The following is a 22,572-nucleotide window of genomic DNA, read 5'->3' on the forward strand; positions in this document are numbered from 1 at the left end:
CCCTTAAATACATAAATCGGTTATTAATGACACGCGTTATCAGTACATTTGGGATATTTCCATTAACTGAACCACCAATAAAGGAACTATAAATTGGGCGCATATTCCCATCCCCCTCGGCACATTACCGACGGCCTTCTAGAGACAGAATAAGTGACAAAATTTGGAAACCAATAATTGGGATTTGTCACATAAGGTCTGATTCAATACGATTTAATAACAGAAAAAAATATATAATTGTTTTCGATTTCAAATAGTCATTTTGAGTTTTCTATTTAACTTCACGATTCCAATTTTCTGTCCGTGTCAAAGTATCCACTTTTCTCTGGTGAGTTGGTCATTTTTTTTATTATTTGGAATGTACTTTTTATGGGTGTCTGACACTGCAACTTCACTAATTTCCCACTGTATGTTGTAGCCGGCATTTATTTTTCTATGTTTATAGGTTGATTTCTGTTAATAATATTTAAAATCTGTACACAGTTTAAACATTTTTTTTGAATGAAACAGGAAAAATTGGTTATTAATTGTTAGATGTTTTATTTTTTATTGAGCCATTATAACTGAAGGAAAACATAAATTTTGATATTAAAACTTCCGTTCAGTTATTTCTTCTAAAGCTCCTGAAAAATACAGTTTCGAAACTCAGCTTTAGAAAATTTGGGATTGGTTGCAAGAGTTCGTCTATGGCCTTGTCATCGTCCAGAAAATGTATTCAAAAAATCCGAATAGAACCCAGTAATCATTAGTTTACCGCAAATATTACTTATTTATTAATGTAGAGAACTTTATTTTTTATTACAGTTTCAGACAAGTGTGAAGTTGACAGATGCAATTGTGAAGTTGATAACAATTGTGACACTGCAAATTACTACACATATTACATTCGTTCTTTAATTTGAGAATGGACTAAATAATTAATCGATCCCCCTCTTTCACTCAATTCATAAATCAGTTGAAACATTTAACATTCTTATTAACAAATATTGGTATTTCGTTTGTTACTGTTACAGATTTTCCATGAAATTGTGTAAGCGTGCAATATAAGTAATTACTCCTTCTGTGATAAACCAAATATTCAGTTATCAAATTATGTTTCATATCAGTATTAGTAGTCTTATGTGGGATTTCTAAAGGGATGATGTGTGTACTAGTTTCATAATTTATTTATGTATTCAATTATCGTATTACAGAATTACAGCAGTGCAAGGCGTAAGGTTCGTAACGAAAAGATTTGAATTTTTCTGAGTCGCATTGCGTCCGCGTTGCGGTTTGTATTGAAAGTTACGACAATTAAACGTGGAATTTGAACTCGGTTCAGCAGTAATTTTTAAAATTTTGGTTAATTTTTTATGTAGTAATTGAAACAGACAGAGAATATCAAATTTATGTATTTGTAGGGTTTTCTAATGAAGTCAATAACACTAAAATTGTAATTCAAGTTTTTAACATTCACTACTTGATCAGTGACTATGTTTTCAGATAATCTGTGGGAAAAAGAAAAGAAAGATAACGGTTTTCAAAACTGGAATCATTGTTTCAAGGCTAATGAAAGCAGGGATGCGGTTTTTGCAATCTCGGAAAACGGAATGAAGTTGAAACTTTTTCAGCGGAATTTTGCTCAACCCAGAATGCAATAACTGGAACTGCTGGTGTACTTGAAAAAAAAGAAAGAAACTGTTCGTGGTAAACTGTGAATCAACTGTTCGAAAAAGTATTCGGTTTCACGATAATGTTGAAACATTAAGAGTTAGTTTTGAAATAATAAAACCGTCAGTATTCTTTTTCAAATGTTCAGAAATTTTTAATGCAAAATTTGGACGTCATGCATCACTTCACCTTCAATTTGAGCACTCACTGAATTTCGATTTGAGAGTATCATCTTCGATTTTTTATCAGATTTGAGCGGAATGCAGTTTTTGAAACAGCGGTAAGCGCTATCCCGCTCAACCCAGAACGCAATAATTACAAGTGTTGGCATACTTTAAAAATAAAGATTTCAGTCTTCCGATGAATCAACTGTTCGAAAAAATGTTCGGTTTTATGATAATGTTGAAACATTCGGAACAAGTTGTGAAATAATATTTTTCCATGTCAGAAATTTTTAAATTAATAGATTCACCTTCACCTTGAACATTCATTGAATTTCAATTTCATAGTATCATCTTCGATCTTCGATCAGAATTGAGCGGAAGGCGGTTTTTGAAATGGCGGACGGCGGAAAGCGGAAAGCGGAAAGCTGAATAAAACTTTTTCGGTTGAAATCGAAAGACAGAAAGTGGAAGTCGGAATTTCGCTGAAAGTATTAATTGAAACTGTTTGTATACTGAATAAAAAAAGGATTCATGGTAATCGCAGTTGTTGTGGCGTGAACTAGCAATGGCCTAGCCTAGTGAACGTATAACCCTGATGTCACACGTGGCAAGAAGATCTGCCTATATAAGACGTAGAGAACTCTTAGTTGTTGATTCTCACCATGTAAATAAATAGTTTTATAATTACCTTCTCCCGCCACCTAAGGACATAACAGCAGTATCAACTTTTCGAAAAATTATTCGGTTTTATGGAAATGTTGAAACACTCGGAAGCTAATAACTTTTTCTTGCTTTTTGCCAAATTCCATATTTCTGGAGTGAAAAAGAGCAGAGTTATGCTCAAAATTCGGCGAAAAAAACGACTAAAAATGTCAACTTTTTTGTCCGCAACTTGAGCCAATAATAACTTTTCCGATTCTCGATGAAATTTTGATTTTATTTTTTTAATCGATTGCAAATTTTCGGGGCAATCTTTTATTAAGAACCCCCTTTTTGAGATTCCATATTTCTAAACGAGTTATAATCGATAGAATGGAGGCAACTTTTTATTTTGAGAGAATTTTCGATTTTTTTATTTTTCGACTTTTTTGCTTCACCTCGATTATCTCGAGTTCTACCCAATAGTTTTTAATATAACTTGGTTACTAGACGTATTGTTCGACGAGAAATCACTTTTTTACGTCAAATTCCTAATTTGAATCACCCCCCGTCCGGTATGGCCGGTGGACTGCAGAAAAACAGAAAAAAACGCCTTGCTGTAGTCGGCCTACACCGGACTGTTTTGGCTGTCCTGAAAAATTTTTGTACTAAAGTTGTTCTGATTTGTTGATATGTTGGACAAATCGGAATTATCTAATGGAATATCAAGTTTCAGCCAAAACGGTCCAGTGGGAGCTGAGCTGTGGAGAAAACGTGTTTTTCGCTTATATCGCTTAGCTCTGGAGTGTCTTCTGTCCGGCTAATATGGTTTTTTGATATGTGTTAGCCAGGAAAATTATCTAGGGGGTGAAAAAAACAGATTTGAAAAATATTGATTTTGACCCGAGTTATACGGCCCCAAACTTTGGAGAACATTTTCGAAAGGAGACGACTGGTCGAGTCGAAGCAAGCGTGCGTCTTCCCACCACGTAAACGCCATCTGGGTGGAGACACACCAGCGAGTGTGTGGCTCAGTGGTAGTGTTGTTGTGCGTCGCTGGGGAGGTTTTTGGTTCGAGTTTCTGGCTGGTCTAATTTTTTTGTTTTATTTAACTCGGCTCAAAATTGTCGTAGAACCTTCATTTTACTACCATTCGAAAGCTAATGAAATTCTGTTTGCTTGGGTCACATAAAATAGAAAAACGCTCATAACTTGCTTCAAAATGGTCGTAGCGATCTGATTCAAAGCTTGCTGAGCACTGCGCAAGGGGCGAAGCCCCTTCTAGCGGAGCCCGCCGGGAGGCGGGGGACGCTAGTCTGCCCACTTCTTCCTCTAACCCCACTAGGTATGGGGTGGTACTTTTTTTTAAAGGCGCACGTGTCGGTTTTTTTTCGCGCACACTAGCTAAAATGTCCCCCTTTTCGCATCGTTAATAACTTTGCCCGTTTTTCAGCTTTTCACCTATTTCTTTTTTTGGCTATTCGGGCTTCACTGTCCCGTCATTCCTGGAAAGTTTCGTAATATTATCTTTACTGACAACTTAGTGGTGAAGTGATAAGTGAAAGTCATTTTTTTTGGCTTGAAAAGTTTGTGTTTTTTAGTGTTTTTTTGACTTTCGATTTTTGTTGTGGGCTTAGTTATGGGTGATAAATCATGATTTTTATATGACTACATAGAGAAAAAACGTGGCTAAGTGGAGAAAAAAGAATTATCTCGATACCTCTTTTTAAAAAAATTTTACAGAGTGGAAAGTGAAAAAATTGAAATTTTTGAAATTTTCCGATTTTTTTCACTTTCTTCCTTTGATCTCGAGTTCCATCTGACAGATTTTTTTAAAACTTGGTATATATACGTAAAAGTGAACGGGTAATCACTTTTTCACGTCAGATTTGTGTTTTGAGACACCCCCCGCCCGCTACGGCCGGTGGTATGCGGGGAAACCGAAAAAAACTACAGTAACCCGAAATTCCCCGGATTTCTTCCGGCGCCTGTAGCGCGCGTAGTTTTTGGAATTTTTTGGTTCTGACAAAAATATATGATGTAAAAAGAAAATCTGAACAAACTGATATAAAATTTGTAATACTTTTAGTGAAAAAAATTTTCAGGAGGCATTTTTTTCATGTTTTTTAGGGGTTTTTGGCCCGCACTGAAAATTTTTTCAACTAAAAAAGTTTTGCTTTTTAGATATGTTGGTCAACTCAAAATTATCTAATGGAATATATAAGTTTCAGCCAAATCGGCCCGGTGGGAGCTGAGCTGTGGAGAAAACAGCTTTTGCACTGGGTTTTCGAGCTGGGGCGCGTTTGCCCCTTTTTTCTTAGGTGGTTTTGGTGGAATTGTTCTGAATTTTGGATATGTTATTGTTTTTGAAATTATCTAATGGATAAAAAAAAGATTTTCAAAAAATATTGATTTTGAGCCGAGATACACTGGCTCAAACTTTCAAATCGCCATAATTCGCTTCAAAGTGCAAATAGGCCTTATTTGCGTTTTTTCTGTGGGAGGGTGACCTGACCTACTGCCCTTCGGCACTCTTATCGCATTCTTATCGGGGATATGGGAAGAATATTTGAATTTTGGTTGTTCTGGGAAGGGGACCATAACCGGTGATGAACTTTTGACCTACTTTTTCTTGCAAACTGTTTGAGCGACAAAGGGAAAGGGTGGATTCTGACCCAGGATTCAGATATCCGTCACCTGATGTCCTTTGACACCTTAGAAGGGTGGATTCTGACCCGGAATTCAACTATCCGTTACCTGATGTCCTTTGACTCGTTAGAAGGGTGGATTCTGACCCGGGATTCAGATATCCGTCACCTGATGTCCTTTGACACCTTAGAAGGGTGGATTCTGACCCGGGATTCAGATATCCGTCACCTGATGTCCTTTGACACCTTAGAAGGGTGGATTCTGACCCGGAATTCAACTATCCGTTACCTGATGTCCTTTGACTCGTTAGAAGGGTGGATTCTGACCCGGGATTCAGATATCCGTTACCTGATGTCCTTTGACACCTTAGAAGGGTGGATTCTGACCCAGGATTCAACTATCCGTTACCTGATGTCGCTTGACTCCTTAGAAGGGTGGATTCTGACCCGGGATTCAGATATCCGTCACCTGATGTCGCTTGACTCCTTAGAAGGGTGGATTCTGACCCGGGATTCAGATATCCGTCACCTCATGTCGCTTGACTCCTTAGAAGGGTGGATTCTGACCCGGGATTCAGATATCCGTCACCTCATGTCGCTTGACTCCTTAGAAGGGTGGATTCTGACCCGGGATTCAGATATCCGTCACCTGATGTCGCTTGACTCGTTAGAAGGGTGGATTCTTACCCAGGATTCAGATATCCGTCACCTGATGTCGCTTGACTCCTTAGAATGGTGGATTCTGACCCAGGATTCAGATATCCGTCACCTGATGTCGCTTGACTCGTTAGAAGGGTGGATTCTGACCCGGGATTCAGATATCCGTCACCTGATGTCGCTTGACTCCTTAGAATGGTGGATTCTGACCCAGGATTCAGATATCCGTCACCTGATGTCGCTTGACTCGTTAGAAGGGTGGATTCTTACCCAGGATCTCACCTTCTCACCATAACGTTACATGTGTCCCCACAGGGTGGTAGATTTACTGTATCGCCATAATGGCACTCAGATGTGTCCCCACCGGGTTATAGCCCACTGATAAACTTCAGAAACTTTGCGCCTCGCGGCGCCCCAGCCTCTTAACTTCAAATCTTTATAACTCGGCTCAAAATTGTCGTACAGATTTGGTTTTACTACCATTCGAAAGCTAATGAACTCCTCTTTGCTTGGGTCACATAAAATACAAAATCACTCATAACTTGCTTCAAAATGGTCGTAGAGCTTCCAGATTTTAAAGCTTGCTGGGCACTGCGCGTGGGGCGAAGCCCCACCTAGCGGAGCCCGCCGGCAGGCGGGGGAAGCTAGTCACCCCCTCTCTTTAAATCACGTTGGTATGAGGATGCCGATTTCGGTAGGCGGAGCTTCGCCAAAAATGTCGATAATTCTGTCAAAAAATTTGAGGTGCAGTCATTTTTTGAATAACTTTTTTCGTTGTTGAGATTTTGAAAAAATTCTTTTTTTAATTTACTTCAAAAGTTAATACGGATGTGGCGACTCGGAGGGGGTGTGTTCGAAGTATTCAGTGCAAAGTTATGGGCACAAAACCGAAAGCAACTTTTTCCTCTAAAATAAATGGCTTGAGAAATTCACGATTTTAGCCGTTTTCTATTTCGTACCGCGCCAGCTTTGAACATTTCTGTGGGATTTTCTGGACTTAAGATCTCTGAACATCTGGCTATCGAGACATGTAAAAATTATTTAGGTATCTGGAAAAATAAGATTTACAGCCATAAAAATGTGAGCTCAACTTTTTTTCTCGAATTTTTCACTTTTCTTTTCATAACTCGAGTTGTATTAAACCGACAGTTTTGGAATTTGGTACAATTATGTAACTTGGCACGGGGAAGATGGCTAAAAAATCAGATTTCAAATCGGATCTGATGGCTTCGAGTTAAACTAAAATAACCTCAAAAAATGAGCAAATGTAAAAATGACGTAAAATTCACGTGACGGAATGGATAATGGAATTTTAAATCTCAAGGTTTTTTTTACTTTTTCGAAAATCATTTGTATTTGTATTTGTATTTGTATTTATTCTATCGAAAATCATCAGTAAATGGGGCGAGAGGCTGAGAATGAGTCCCTCACGAGACCATTCAAAGGGTGGGTTAAAGTGAGAGATGTGGGGCAACAAATGAAAGAATGACCGGTATGAGGGGTATAAATAGAAAGATGGTAGTGCGGGAAAGGTGGTTTGGGAGTAAAGAATAAGCTCTAATAGCGTGTAATACTGGATGAGATTAGGGTATAGAACTCGGAAGGAGAGAGAAAATATGAAGTTTGGGAGGTAATGGCATTCCAGATGGGGATGGTGTGAGAAAAAAAGTCAGAGCACTTGGGTTTAATACAAATAAGATTCATAGGGCGACGGGTGGAGGAGGAAAACCGGATGTACGAATCTAGGTGAGGGAAGTATGAGGTACCGCTTAGAAATTTATAAAGAAGGAGAAGTTGGGCTTTGAGTCTACGATGGCGCAATGAGAAAAGATTAAGTTGGGCTAGACGATCGGAATAGGAGGAATAAGTTATGTTACATCGTTGAAAGATTTTCCTGGTGAAGAATCGGAGAGGAGTTTCTAGCGATAACGATAATTTAGAAGCAGGAGGGGGTGAGTATACTACAGAACAATATTCAATAATGGGTAAAACATAGCAATTGAAAAGGAAAATGTAAAATTGTGGAGAGGTTGATTTGAAGGATTTCAAAAGTTGTTTAGTACGTAGGAGGGCGGAAGCGATAGTCTTGTTGATGTGGGATTTAAATTTCAAGGTTGAATCTGTGATGAGACCGAGATCCCGAACAGATTTGGAGGTTTCGATAGGTTGACCAGCAATGAAGTAGGGGAATGAAATGTTTTTTGATCCAAGTCGAAGGAGAGATGTTTTCGTATGGGCAAGAGGAAGAGAGTTAGAGGATGCCCAGGTTTCAATAAGATCTATGCCTTTTTGGACCGCAAAAGGGTTGGAGGAATAAATTTTTATGTCATCGGCAAATGCGGAGACCTGTAGGGAGGGGATGTGTGCGAGATCAAGAAGTAAATCGTTTATAAATATGAGGAAGAGGAGAGGGCCAGAGACTGAGCCTTGAGGAACTCCGGAAGGTATCTGAGTAATAGAGGTATCGGTGAAGTCTTCAATTTTTATGGAAAATGTGCGGCCGGAAAGGAAATTAGTCGGTAAAACTTTCAGTAACTCGAATTTTGCTGTTTTTGGTGAAATGAGATTCACTCGGTTTCCTGTCCGGGGAACAAGGTTTACTCAATTGAGTTTTTGACACCGATCTAAATCTTTCGAAATCTATTGGAATCAAAAAGTCGGCTCTATTCCAGTTTAGATGTCGTTTAAAAACTCGAACGTCCCAAAAAACACTTGGCGTCCCTTGAAACACTTAAACGTCCTTTCAAACTCAAATATTTTTGAAACGTCCCTTGAAATTCCAAAATATAGTTGTGAATATTTAGACGTTCCAAAAAACGTTTTGACGTCCCAAAAAATATTTAAACGTCCCAACAGTAATAATCACTGAAAGTGTTCAAGGGACGTCTGAATATTTTTTTCGGACGTTTAAATGTTTTATCGAACGTCTAAATATTCACAACTATATTTTGGAATTTCAAGGGACGTTGGAAGATTCAAAGGACATCTAAACTGGAATAGAGCAAAAAAGTCTAATCAAAAATAACGAAACCGGACGCCCTCCATGATCGCGTTTTCAACACTAAGTCGAAGAAAAATGCCGGGTTTTCGATCGAACACATGAAAAATTGCGGAATCAACTTCATTGTTTCGAACTCAGAGGCTTAAATTCTTGGTAATAAAGTCAGCTTTCACTTGCCACTTATTAAAAACCAACTTTTGAATGTAAAACTTGCTAAGCACTGGGCTCGAGGCGCAGCCGAGTCTGGCGGAGCGAGCCGTTAGGCTCGGGACGCTAGTTTTAACACAAAATTTGGATGGCATGCATCAGTATATTCGTTTTACCCTCTTCGATTCTCGATATACAAACCCAAAATAAAACGAAAGATTACCTAAAAAAAAATATACCTAAATAAAAACATGACGGCAAATCCCCAGAATAAAAACACGAAAATAGGAATTCTTCTTTTTAATTTGTGTTATGTTCATACTGTATAGCCTTTAATTCTATGCCCCCTCATAACCAGAAATCATTATTTGTCTATGCCTTATGAGAAATCCAACCTAATCCTCCATACCCTAAAACCTAATCCGAAGCCGTTTCTAGCAAAAACATTACCTAACATTAAGATTTAAAACAAAGAAACAATTGTCTAGAAAAAGATGACGAGTGAGGTGTTGACGCACATCAGAATACATATAAAAACCCTATTTTCTCACAAAAAACCCTAAAATGAATCGTCTCATCGAGTACGGTAGTGTCGAGGCTATTCCATACTACAATTGCTCCTGGAAGTCCTTCGAAGAATGGGAGGCAACTGGAGTCAAACGTCCTTGGCTTGGATACCCATTGCTTATTTTTGGAACTTGCATTGAGTTGATCTACTTGCCTATTGTCTATATCATTTTCAAGACTAACTTAATCAAACATGCCTGCTATAAAATTATCGTCGTACTCATCTCAATTGATATGAGTGCCACGTGTTGCAGTTGTTTGATTACTGGACCACTGCTTATTCTTGGATCGGTTTTCTGTATGTACCCGACGTTCACTTATTTGGCTGGTGGGATTGCGCTGGGTAAGTGGAATATGGACTTCTTCAGGGAATTGTGGGAATTGTCAGTTAAAAATTGTGATACGATTAAAGAAAATATGAAACAGCGGGAAATTTGCGGAGTTTTTGTACTGACAAATTACACAAAGTTTTATGACACTTCTAACCATTTCTCACTTTGTAGGTATTACCCATTTGGCGGTGGCTGAGCTGCTCTTACCGTACTTTACCCGTGAAATGTTTTAAAGTACGCTAGTCGCAAAGAGACGCACAGCTCGTCTTCGGGCTAACGTGAGCGGTGAGCCACTGGGGGATAAGTACTACATGTGTGTATCTTTCAAGAAACGGTACTGTCGATATCATTCTCAAATACCAGAAATTAGAAGCACAGCAAATAGGCAAGTTGCTTTCTGATTATTGCCTAGTTTTGAAACAGTGTTTCATCTCCACCATAAATATATTTCCTTTTCGTGTGCTTCACTGCATATATTTTCTTCATGGCCCGGCATGCTTCAATTAGGGGAAAACGGATCAAAAAATTTTTCGGTGGAACGCGGTATTTCGCTCAACCCGGAACGCATTAACTGGAACAGTTGGTATACTTTAAAAATGTTTTCTGACATCGAATCAACTGCTCGAAAAATTTCTCGGTTTCATGAAAATGTTGAAACACTCGGAACAAGTTGTGAAATAATAGGTTTCGATTTTCACCTTGAGAAATGTATTTAATACAAAATTTAGTTGGCACAGATCAATAAGTTCACCTTCATCATGAGCACTCATTAGAATTCAATTTCAGAGTCTCATCTTCGATTTTTGATGAGAATTGAGCGAAATGCGGTTTTCGAAATGGCGGAAGGCGGAATAAAACTTTCCGGAGAAAAGCGGAATGCGTTTTTCATCAACCTTGAAAAATTGTCCTACCATTTGATTGCTCAAATCAACTGTTCGAAAAAAACATATGTTTTATGAAAATGTTGAAACATTAGGATCAAGTTGGGAAATAATACAATTGGTTTTCTTGAATAAAAATAATTCCATTTCAGAAATGTCCACCACCTTCTTTCCCAATGGGTAGTAGGTATGGCGCGGGGAAAAAAAGTGGGCGGGGCTTAAGCGCGTGTAGATAATTTTGTTTTTCACTTTTGCCAGTGTAACTTTGTTCAAACTTTATATTTTTCAATAATTTTTTCAAAGCTTCTTAGCTAATAACTTTTTCTTGCTTTTTGCCAAATTCCATATTTCTGGAGTGAAAAAGAGCAGAGTTATGCTCAAAATTCGGCGAAAAAAACGACTAAAAATGTCAACTTTTTTGTCCGCAACTTGAGCCAATAATAACTTTTCCGATTCTCGATGAAATTTTGATTTTATTTTTTTAATCGATTGCAAATTTTCGGGGCAATCTTTTATTAAGAACCCCCTTTTTGAGATTCCATATTTCTAAACGAGTTATAATCGATAGAATGGAGGCAACTTTTTATTTTGAGAGAATTTTCGATTTTTTTATTTTTCGACTTTTTTGCTTCACCTCGATTATCTCGAGTTCTACCCAATAGTTTTTAATATAACTTGGTTACTAGACGTATTGTTCGACGAGAAATCACTTTTTTACGTCAAATTCCTAATTTGAATCACCCCCCGTCCGGTATGGCCGGTGGACTGCAGAAAAACAGAAAAAAACGCCTTGCTGTAGTCGGCCTACACCGGACTGTTTTGGCTGTCCTGAAAAATTTTTGTACTAAAGTTGTTCTGATTTGTTGATATGTTGGACAAATCGGAATTATCTAATGGAATATCAAGTTTCAGCCAAAACGGTCCAGTGGGAGCTGAGCTGTGGAGAAAACGTGTTTTTCGCTTATATCGCTTAGCTCTGGAGTGTCTTCTGTCCGGCTAATATGGTTTTTTGATATGTGTTAGCCAGGAAAATTATCTAGGGGGTGAAAAAAACAGATTTGAAAAATATTGATTTTGACCCGAGTTATACGGCCCCAAACTTTGGAGAACATTTTCGAAAGGAGACGACTGGTCGAGTCGAAGCAAGCGTGCGTCTTCCCACCACGTAAACGCCATCTGGGTGGAGACACACCAGCGAGTGTGTGGCTCAGTGGTAGTGTTGTTGTGCGTCGCTGGGGAGGTTTTTGGTTCGAGTTTCTGGCTGGTCTAATTTTTTTGTTTTATTTAACTCGGCTCAAAATTGTCGTAGAACCTTCATTTTACTACCATTCGAAAGCTAATGAAATTCTGTTTGCTTGGGTCACATAAAATAGAAAAACGCTCATAACTTGCTTCAAAATGGTCGTAGCGATCTGATTCAAAGCTTGCTGAGCACTGCGCAAGGGGCGAAGCCCCTTCTAGCGGAGCCCGCCGGGAGGCGGGGGACGCTAGTCACCCCCTCTCTTTAAATCACGTTGGTATGAGGATGCCGATTTCGGTAGGCGGAGCTTCGCCAAAAATGTCGATAATTCTGTCAAAAAATTTGAGGTGCAGTCATTTTTTGAATAACTTTTTTCGTTGTTGAGATTTTGAAAAAATTCTTTTTTTAATTTACTTCAAAAGTTAATACGGATGTGGCGACTCGGAGGGGGTGTGTTCGAAGTATTCAGTGCAAAGTTATGGGCACAAAACCGAAAGCAACTTTTTCCTCTAAAATAAATGGCTTGAGAAATTCACGATTTTAGCCGTTTTCTATTTCGTACCGCGCCAGCTTTGAACATTTCTGTGGGATTTTCTGGACTTAAGATCTCTGAACATCTGGCTATCGAGACATGTAAAAATTATTTAGGTATCTGGAAAAATAAGATTTACAGCCATAAAAATGTGAGCTCAACTTTTTTTCTCGAATTTTTCACTTTTCTTTTCATAACTCGAGTTGTATTAAACCGACAGTTTTGGAATTTGGTACAATTATGTAACTTGGCACGGGGAAGATGGCTAAAAAATCAGATTTCAAATCGGATCTGATGGCTTCGAGTTAAACTAAAATAACCTCAAAAAATGAGCAAATGTAAAAATGACGTAAAATTCACGTGACGGAATGGATAATGGAATTTTAAATCTCAAGGTTTTTTTTACTTTTTCGAAAATCATTTGTATTTGTATTTGTATTTGTATTTATTCTATCGAAAATCATCAGTAAATGGGGCGAGAGGCTGAGAATGAGTCCCTCACGAGACCATTCAAAGGGTGGGTTAAAGTGAGAGATGTGGGGCAACAAATGAAAGAATGACCGGTATGAGGGGTATAAATAGAAAGATGGTAGTGCGGGAAAGGTGGTTTGGGAGTAAAGAATAAGCTCTAATAGCGTGTAATACTGGATGAGATTAGGGTATAGAACTCGGAAGGAGAGAGAAAATATGAAGTTTGGGAGGTAATGGCATTCCAGATGGGGATGGTGTGAGAAAAAAAGTCAGAGCACTTGGGTTTAATACAAATAAGATTCATAGGGCGACGGGTGGAGGAGGAAAACCGGATGTACGAATCTAGGTGAGGGAAGTATGAGGTACCGCTTAGAAATTTATAAAGAAGGAGAAGTTGGGCTTTGAGTCTACGATGGCGCAATGAGAAAAGATTAAGTTGGGCTAGACGATCGGAATAGGAGGAATAAGTTATGTTACATCGTTGAAAGATTTTCCTGGTGAAGAATCGGAGAGGAGTTTCTAGCGATAACGATAATTTAGAAGCAGGAGGGGGTGAGTATACTACAGAACAATATTCAATAATGGGTAAAACATAGCAATTGAAAAGGAAAATGTAAAATTGTGGAGAGGTTGATTTGAAGGATTTCAAAAGTTGTTTAGTACGTAGGAGGGCGGAAGCGATAGTCTTGTTGATGTGGGATTTAAATTTCAAGGTTGAATCTGTGATGAGACCGAGATCCCGAACAGATTTGGAGGTTTCGATAGGTTGACCAGCAATGAAGTAGGGGAATGAAATGTTTTTTGATCCAAGTCGAAGGAGAGATGTTTTCGTATGGGCAAGAGGAAGAGAGTTAGAGGATGCCCAGGTTTCAATAAGATCTATGCCTTTTTGGACCGCAAAAGGGTTGGAGGAATAAATTTTTATGTCATCGGCAAATGCGGAGACCTGTAGGGAGGGGATGTGTGCGAGATCAAGAAGTAAATCGTTTATAAATATGAGGAAGAGGAGAGGGCCAGAGACTGAGCCTTGAGGAACTCCGGAAGGTATCTGAGTAATAGAGGTATCGGTGAAGTCTTCAATTTTTATGGAAAATGTGCGGCCGGAAAGGAAATTAGTCGGTAAAACTTTCAGTAACTCGAATTTTGCTGTTTTTGGTGAAATGAGATTCACTCGGTTTCCTGTCCGGGGAACAAGGTTTACTCAATTGAGTTTTTGACACCGATCTAAATCTTTCGAAATCTATTGGAATCAAAAAGTCGGCTCTATTCCAGTTTAGATGTCGTTTAAAAACTCGAACGTCCCAAAAAACACTTGGCGTCCCTTGAAACACTTAAACGTCCTTTCAAACTCAAATATTTTTGAAACGTCCCTTGAAATTCCAAAATATAGTTGTGAATATTTAGACGTTCCAAAAAACGTTTTGACGTCCCAAAAAATATTTAAACGTCCCAACAGTAATAATCACTGAAAGTGTTCAAGGGACGTCTGAATATTTTTTTCGGACGTTTAAATGTTTTATCGAACGTCTAAATATTCACAACTATATTTTGGAATTTCAAGGGACGTTGGAAGATTCAAAGGACATCTAAACTGGAATAGAGCAAAAAAGTCTAATCAAAAATAACGAAACCGGACGCCCTCCATGATCGCGTTTTCAACACTAAGTCGAAGAAAAATGCCGGGTTTTCGATCGAACACATGAAAAATTGCGGAATCAACTTCATTGTTTCGAACTCAGAGGCTTAAATTCTTGGTAATAAAGTCAGCTTTCACTTGCCACTTATTAAAAACCAACTTTTGAATGTAAAACTTGCTAAGCACTGGGCTCGAGGCGCAGCCGAGTCTGGCGGAGCGAGCCGTTAGGCTCGGGACGCTAGTTTTAACACAAAATTTGGATGGCATGCATCAGTATATTCGTTTTACCCTCTTCGATTCTCGATATACAAACCCAAAATAAAACGAAAGATTACCTAAAAAAAAATATACCTAAATAAAAACATGACGGCAAATCCCCAGAATAAAAACACGAAAATAGGAATTCTTCTTTTTAATTTGTGTTATGTTCATACTGTATAGCCTTTAATTCTATGCCCCCTCATAACCAGAAATCATTATTTGTCTATGCCTTATGAGAAATCCAACCTAATCCTCCATCCCTAAAACCTAATCCGAAGCCGTTTCTAGCAAAAACATTACCTAACATTAAGATTTAAAACAAAGAAACAATTGTCTAGAAAAAGATGACGAGTGAGGTGTTGACGCACATCAGAATACATATAAAAACCCTATTTTCTCACAAAAAACCCTAAAATGAATCGTCTCATCGAGTACGGTAGTGTCGAGGCTATTCCATACTACAATTGCTCCTGGAAGTCCTTCGAAGAATGGGAGGCAACTGGAGTCAAACGTCCTTGGCTTGGATACCCATTGCTTATTTTTGGAACTTGCATTGAGTTGATCTACTTGCCTATTGTCTATATCATTTTCAAGACTAACTTAATCAAACATGCCTGCTATAAAATTATCGTCGTACTCATCTCAATTGATATGAGTGCCACGTGTTGCAGTTGTTTGATTACTGGACCACTGCTTATTCTTGGATCGGTTTTCTGTATGTACCCGACGTTCACTTATTTGGCTGGTGGGATTGCGCTGGGTAAGTGGAATATGGACTTCTTCAGGGAATTGTGGGAATTGTCAGTTAAAAATTGTGATACGATTAAAGAAAATATGAAACAGCGGGAAATTTGCGGAGTTTTTGAACTGACAAATTACACAAAGTTTTATGACACTTCTAACCATTTCTCACTTTGTAGGTATTACCCATTTGGCGGTGGCTGAGCTGCTCTTACCGTACTTTACCCGTGAAATGTTTTAAAGTACGCTAGTCGCAAAGAGACGCACAGCTCGTCTTCGGGCTAACGTGAGCGGTGAGCCACTGGGGGATAAGTACTACATGTGTGTATCTTTCAAGAAACGGTACTGTCGATATCATTCTCAAATACCAGAAATTAGAAGCACAGCAAATAGGCAAGTTGCTTTCTGATTATTGCCTAGTTTTGAAACAGTGTTTCATCTCCACCATAAATATATTTCCTTTTCGTGTGCTTCACTGCATATACTTTCACTGCATGTCTATCCTTTGTAAAAAGAAATATGTACAATAGCCCCAAGTCGGAAATAGTAATAGATCTTATTATCGAAATCTTTACTATTAACAAACACCAGATTCTGTGTGTATGTGTGTATGTCGCCGACCCTACCGCCCTTCCTACTGAACCGATTTTCTTCGAACTTGGACCAAAAAATCAGAAATTTTCCCCTCGCAATTCCCGTCTTTTTCTTTCTCCAAAATTCTCAAAATTACGTCTTCTGAGCCAGAAAAACTGATAAAGCACAGGGGAATGAAAATCGGAAAAAGTGGCGTGAAACTGTCGGCCTCAACTTCGTCATTTCTTTCCTTTCTCCGGCATGCATTTTCCGTCGGCAGCGTGGTTGTGGACGGCGTGTCGCCGCTTCCGATCTGGCAAGTTATGCAACGTTGACTACAGTTAGTTTTTAGTTCGATCCCGGGGGCGAGAAAATATTTTTTGGTTTTTTTTGATGATAGATTCGAAAAAGTGATGTATCCGAACGTGCCGTCTGTTTCCAGTGAGATCAACGTCACAAATAAACGAATCGGTTTCTAAAAAGAAACGACGAGAAAGATTTTTTGTTATCATCAGATTAAGAAAAAATCGAGGATTAAAAACGTTTCCTTTCCTTCCAGATTGATCGGTAACACAATTAGACACGGGCAGTTTTCAGGACACAGGTGATGGATCCATTGTTGATCCAAATGGGCCCACATTCCTTCAAAGTTGGACAAAAAAATCAGAAATTTTCAAAATTTTCTCGCGATACCCGTCTTACTTTTCTTCCAAACTCCCAAAGTGACGTCTTCTGAGCCAAAAACACTGATAAAGCAGAGGGGAATTGACAGCGGGAAAAGGGAGAGACGATCGAGAAAGCGTCGTCTCTTCTTTAGTCGCGGCGTTCTTCCCAGCACAGGTAGACCGACAAGTCCCAATTACGGACGAGCGACGACTGAGCGCAGGTATGCGAGTGGCGAACGGACGCGGCTAAACGACCGCCAACGGGCTAACGACGGCCTATTACCAGCCCCTCATTCGGAAGTCGACACGCCAAGAAGCTCTTCGCGTTCAGGAAAGATCCGGCAAGATCTGACAAGTTAGGCAATGTTGTCTGTAGTTAGTTTGTTCGAACCCATTCGAGGACATGAAAAAAAATTCTCTCCCCCAGATTTAGAAAAAGAAAAAGAGTAATGAATCGAAATCGTTCCAGAAAAGCAGAGATTCTTAGACTTCGATAGTCTCAACCGTTTGAGAAGTTCCATAGGCGCTGTAACACCCAGAAGGGTGGTGTAGAAAAGGAGGTTTAGTCGCCGTTAGGCGACGTGAACCGACTGGTAAATAAAAATTACAAAATAGATAATCTAGTAAAATATATAGGTTATTTGACTAGTGGAATTGTGCTGGGTAAGTGGAATATGGAGTAGCTCTGATACTTGTATTATTGTCAGTTCTAAAATTTGTGACACTATTAAAGAAAACATGAAACAGCAAAACCGTACTTCACAAGCGTCCTCGGGCCAAACTTTGAGCGGTCAGCCACCAAATGGGTAATACATGTGTTTTCCTTTCAATAAATGCTAATTTTCCAGTTAGCAAACATACGAATAAGTATCTGATTAGTTTTGAAACAGTGTTTCATCTATACCATAACTAGATTTTCTTATTGTGTAGTTCACTAACAAATAAGTACGCTCTGTTCGTTTACAAAACGTGAAGAACATGCTAATGACAACTGATGAAATTGAAATATCCTAGATGTTCTAATAATGTTTATTGAAAAAAGGGAAGCTTGAACGTTTGTAGAAAAATATAACCAGGTGTCTTCACCAAGGCTTCCATTTGGGCCGGTCGGAACATGTCCGATCGCCGACCGACCACCGAGCAGACCGAGGTCCGCATTTGTGCGTGAATTTTAGTTTTTTCACAAATTTCAGAATTTCTGTCAGTTTTCAGCCGATTTCTTTTTCAAAAATTGTCGTTGAATATGGCGCATGCAGACAGAAAGAATTGCGCAGGTCGGCGATCGGCCGGGTCGGTCGAAAACTGGTCCAAATGGGAGCATCAATCCTCCTTTCATTGAAGAACATCATTTGAAGTCACTTTTTGATATTATATTGAAAGTGTGATTGAAAATATCTTCGGTTTCTGATTCATCCCAAAATGTTAATGTCCTATCTGATTCATTCCATAGGGTGGTCAATACAAATTCAAATTAGTTTCCGGCAAAACCGTAAGTCAAATGAAACGCGTTTGCACACCTCTTGGCAGGATAGTCTCGTTTTATAACGTTTACGAACAACAGGGAGTTAAATTTTTCAAATTTTGAAAACTGTCTTGTTATTTTAGATTAAACTTCGCACAAAAAAAAGAGTTAACATTCTTTTTTAATTTCGCGATAATTTTTACTGTAGCGCAGATGCTTCATTTGGACTTTCTATGACCCTGTGTGGTTGAGAAACTAGTCTTCTCATTTGACACAAATCTACAAACACTGTTTTCCGCAAATAAAATTTTATGAAATGTAACTGTAACCGTATTCTAATACACTCTCCTCCATCCTCCATTTTTCAGTAACATGGTGCATGGCGTGTGCCGCTACCGTATCCCTGTTCGCCAACCGTGTCATAAGTATTGCATTCCGTGAGTATGCAGATGCTATCGAGAAGAAACTCGCCTACTCCTCCATAGTCTTCATCTTCTCTTATGGAGCTTTCATGTATGTTTTCACACCGACAGTATGCTACAATTCTGCTATAATGGCATGGATCGCAAATCCTTTGTCGGAGGAATTTCCAAGTGCAGCAGCAGACAAAATGGTAAAACATTAGTTGACTTTTATCAGAATATAAATACCTAGATTTCAGTACGAGAACCCAATCCAATCCTATAATAACTGGATCTTCCTTGCTTGTATTTTCACATTGTTCTCTATTTATTTCTTCATGGTCAAAAAATTGGCACAAGGACAAAAATCAAAGGCATCGAGAGCGGTGAGTGTATTCTGGCGGAAACAGATTCTATTGGGGAAAAGTGTCATTGTGCTGACTGAAACATTTTTACTGCGAGTAAAATACTTTAAAAAATTAAATAGAACTTCACTAATCTAGCTATTGTCTTATTTGAAACTTAATGTCAGTCAAACGTAAAAAGAAAGTAATAACTGACTCCTGCCGACACATGCAAATTATTTCAACTATGATCCGTATCAAATGAACATTTACTGTAGCAGAAATGTTTTTTTCAGACCACAGAGTATCTACATATCTTTTGGCTTTAAATATTGTTTTTTGACGGAAACAAGTGGTTCTCTGACATTGGCAGCATCAGGATGTAATCGATTTTTTTCTGTTTTATGTTTAGATGAAAAAGAAAAATTTGTTCGCCTACTCGAATTTACTGATAGTTGTTGAAGTTTTTTTTCAGCAAAGCTATCAGTTTCATTTCAAAAACAACGAAGTTTAACGCTAGCATAACCATTTTCGGAGCTCTTAACTTCTTAGCGAATTTTTTTTTAATCGTCTTATAATAATGCCTCTAAAAGTGCCGTCGTTGAATGATAACTAAATATTTCCAGTAGCATTATCTCTGTATTGAAAGTGTAATCAATAAATACTGCTACGTAATTATCGTAAGACACGTCATTGGGCTGGCATTACAGTGGCCTTAAAAATTTCGTTATTCTAACTAGTGTTTATTGGAAACTTAATATGAGTCAAACATTTAACACAGATTGATTGTTAGAAATTTTTCCTAATAGGAATAATTACTGTCTCCTACCGACAAATGCGGATTATTTCAACTATGATCATGATCAACTGAAAATTTACTGTAGCAGAAATGTTCCATTTGAAGCTGAATTTGCTTCACATTAGTATGGTCAAATTGTTTGGCATTAAAAATGGCAGCATCAAGATGTTACCTTTTTTCGGTTCTAGATTTACAATTAGATGAAAAAAGAGATGTGTTAGTCAGTTGGCTAATTATATTATCACCCCAATGAAAACTATCAGCTAGAATGCAAATTATGGGAATCGGGTTTTGCCTGTTTGCTCCTATCAACTTCTGTAACGGAGTCGCGGCAGAATCTCTTCTTACTGAAATAACTCGTAGTTCACAAATTTATTTAATTTCCTTAGCAAATAGTGAGGTGACCCTAATACTTGTCGTGGCTAAAGTTGAAAATCCTTGGCCAAACTTTATTTTTTTCACAATAACGAAATATTTCGAGTGTCATTAACACTGTACTGAAACTGTAACCAACAAATACTGCTACGTAACTATGGTAAAACACGTCATTGTGCTGACTGAAACATTTGTACTGGGAGTAAAAACATCAAAAAATTAAGTAGAATTTCACTAATCTAGCTAGTGTTTTATTTGAAACAAACATGTAAAAAAAGTAATAACTGGCTCCTGCGATACATGCAATTCAAATATGATCCGTATCAAATGAAAATTAACTGTAGCAGAAATGTTTTTTTTCAAAGGGATATTAGTACGATCATTTAGACCACAGAGTATCTATGTACATATCTTTTGGCTTTAAATATTGTTTTTTGACGGAAACAAGTGGTTGTCTGACATTGACAGGTTCAAGATGTAACCGTTTTTTCTTTTTTCGATTTTGATGAATAAGGAATGTGTTTGTCAGTTGATTAATATTATAATCCCTCTAAGAAAAAAAAATTGAACGCAGCCGGAATGCAAATTATGGGAATCGGATTATATTAATTTCCGTTTCCAGAATCTCATCTTACTGGAGCAGTAATGACTTGTATAGTTGACAATATTTATTGAGTTGTCTCCTTCAAATAGTGTCACTCTAATAGGTACTGAAATACCGAATTATTCCTTCTTCCATAATAGCACAAAAATTGAGGTAGCTCACTATCAGTTTCTAGTTTTTTTCGAAACCCCGAAAAAATTTTAACCTACATACTTTCAGATCTTCATTCAATGCTCGATCATCTGTTTCTGGAACACGGGAGTTGCTCTCGTCTACAATGCTCTTGTCTATGTTACCCCGTCCCCACCAGTTCTCATATTCGCACAAATATGTTGGGCATTTAATCACGCATGTCCAGCTGTCATTTATATGACAATGAATAGCACAATCAGAAGGGAATACAAGAAGATTGTGTTTGGAGTATTGTCACAGGTGAGTGGGGGATAGATGAAAATTTATTGTTTTGATAAATTAATAAATCAATTGAGAAGTGTTTCAGTTCAATTGCAATTGTATTCTGTTTTTTTTCAGAAAGTCGAGGATAGCAGCACCGTGAAAACTGTTTCAAGAATCTGAACCCCTCGTGTTTTCACTGCACAAACTATTTTGCATTGCATACAATTAATAAAAGTTTTTAGTGTAACAGCTGAACTTATTTCACAAAAATTATATTTCGTTTCTATCACAAATAAACTTTAATGCATAACAAGTTATTGGAACTGCACCAATTGCAACTGTGCAAGTGATTTTGTCTCACAGCAGTAGGGTCAAGAACGAAAAAAAAATATCAGGGGACAAAAATATATTCTAACGGGACCAAGGCTAATATACGGTCCGGTCGGTATGGGTCCGACCGCCGACCGACCGAGCCGACCGGTGCGCGTTTCAATTTGTCAAAAGTGCAATAAAAATGAGGTCAAAACATGATTCATTATGAAAATTTTGACGGATTTCGCGTGATTTTTGAAAATCGAAATAACAAGAATTGTATTCTCCGAAATAACTAGACTTGTATTTCTGTTCAGTGTTTTTTGAGAGATTTATAAAAATTTAATTGATTAGGAAAACAGTAATTCAATGACTGACAATCATTACTATATCGAACAAACAATTATGCCAGAAACGGTTTATGTCTCTTTGAAATAAAAATTTAGAGATCGCCGCGCGCCGTCCGACCGAGGACCGCATTTGTGCTTGTAGTGTTTGCGTATTTATCGACGGAAGTTTAAATTTATTTTATTTTTTCACAAATTTCAACTTGTGAAAAGTGCGTTGAAAATTATGCCATGCGAAAATTGCACTATAACCGAAACTTGATATCAAGAATCGTTGGAAGTACTAACTCTGTTCCATTTATTCCTAATTTCTTTCATTCTCGTCATTTTAGAAAAACAGAAACAGTATTTCTCAATTTTCTATATCTAGATGGAAATGAGAAACGAATGTGAGGGGCTCGAACAGGAGCTCGATATCTCATTTGAAAAAACCACGTCTCTTTTCCAGCTTCGAAAAAATAAAAAGTACATACATATTTGTAGAGATGACTGTATGATTAAAATCAGAGCCTGATGAAGCAGATACTGTTAACAATCGTAGCGAAAATCTTACCGTTTCAAAAGTTTATACTGCAACATATCCACTTGTAATCGATAATGGATTACTGAAAGAAAATATTAAAATGTATTAAGCATGAGCTGAAACGTTATTTTTAAGAATGTGGTCCTTCAATTATAAGTAGAAATTCTCTGAAACGAGAGCACGTCATATGCGTGATCTACGTAC

At 38.0% G+C, this 22,572-nt stretch overlaps 3 protein-coding genes across 3 annotated transcripts; all 3 read left to right on the forward strand.

Moving 5' to 3' along the window:
• Window positions 1–5,273: 5,273 nt before the first annotated feature.
• On the forward strand, window positions 5,274–6,053 carry GCK72_012740 (uncharacterized protein; the record flags this gene model as incomplete). Its single annotated transcript, XM_003096042.2, has 1 exon — window positions 5,274–6,053. The coding sequence occupies one exon, from the start codon at window positions 5,274–5,276 to the stop codon at window positions 6,051–6,053; it is 780 nt and encodes a 259-aa protein (XP_003096090.2).
• Window positions 6,054–9,470: 3,417 nt separating this feature from the next.
• On the forward strand, window positions 9,471–10,038 carry GCK72_012741 (uncharacterized protein; the record flags this gene model as incomplete). The annotated part of the gene is made up of 2 exons (XM_053729362.1): window positions 9,471–9,816; window positions 9,977–10,038. The coding sequence occupies 2 exons, from the start codon at window positions 9,471–9,473 to the stop codon at window positions 10,036–10,038; spliced, it is 408 nt and encodes a 135-aa protein (XP_053584134.1).
• Window positions 10,039–15,240: 5,202 nt separating this feature from the next.
• GCK72_012742 (uncharacterized protein) lies at window positions 15,241–21,366 on the forward strand (the record flags this gene model as incomplete). The annotated part of the gene is made up of 5 exons (XM_053729363.1): window positions 15,241–15,586; window positions 18,636–18,880; window positions 18,929–19,054; window positions 21,010–21,222; window positions 21,322–21,366. The coding sequence occupies 5 exons, from the start codon at window positions 15,241–15,243 to the stop codon at window positions 21,364–21,366; spliced, it is 975 nt and encodes a 324-aa protein (XP_053584135.1).
• Between the last annotated feature and the right edge of the window lie 1,206 nt (window positions 21,367–22,572).

This window comes from Caenorhabditis remanei, chromosome IV, assembly GCF_010183535.1.
Source record: "Caenorhabditis remanei strain PX506 chromosome IV, whole genome shotgun sequence".
Taxonomy (NCBI): domain Eukaryota; kingdom Metazoa; phylum Nematoda; class Chromadorea; order Rhabditida; family Rhabditidae; genus Caenorhabditis; species Caenorhabditis remanei.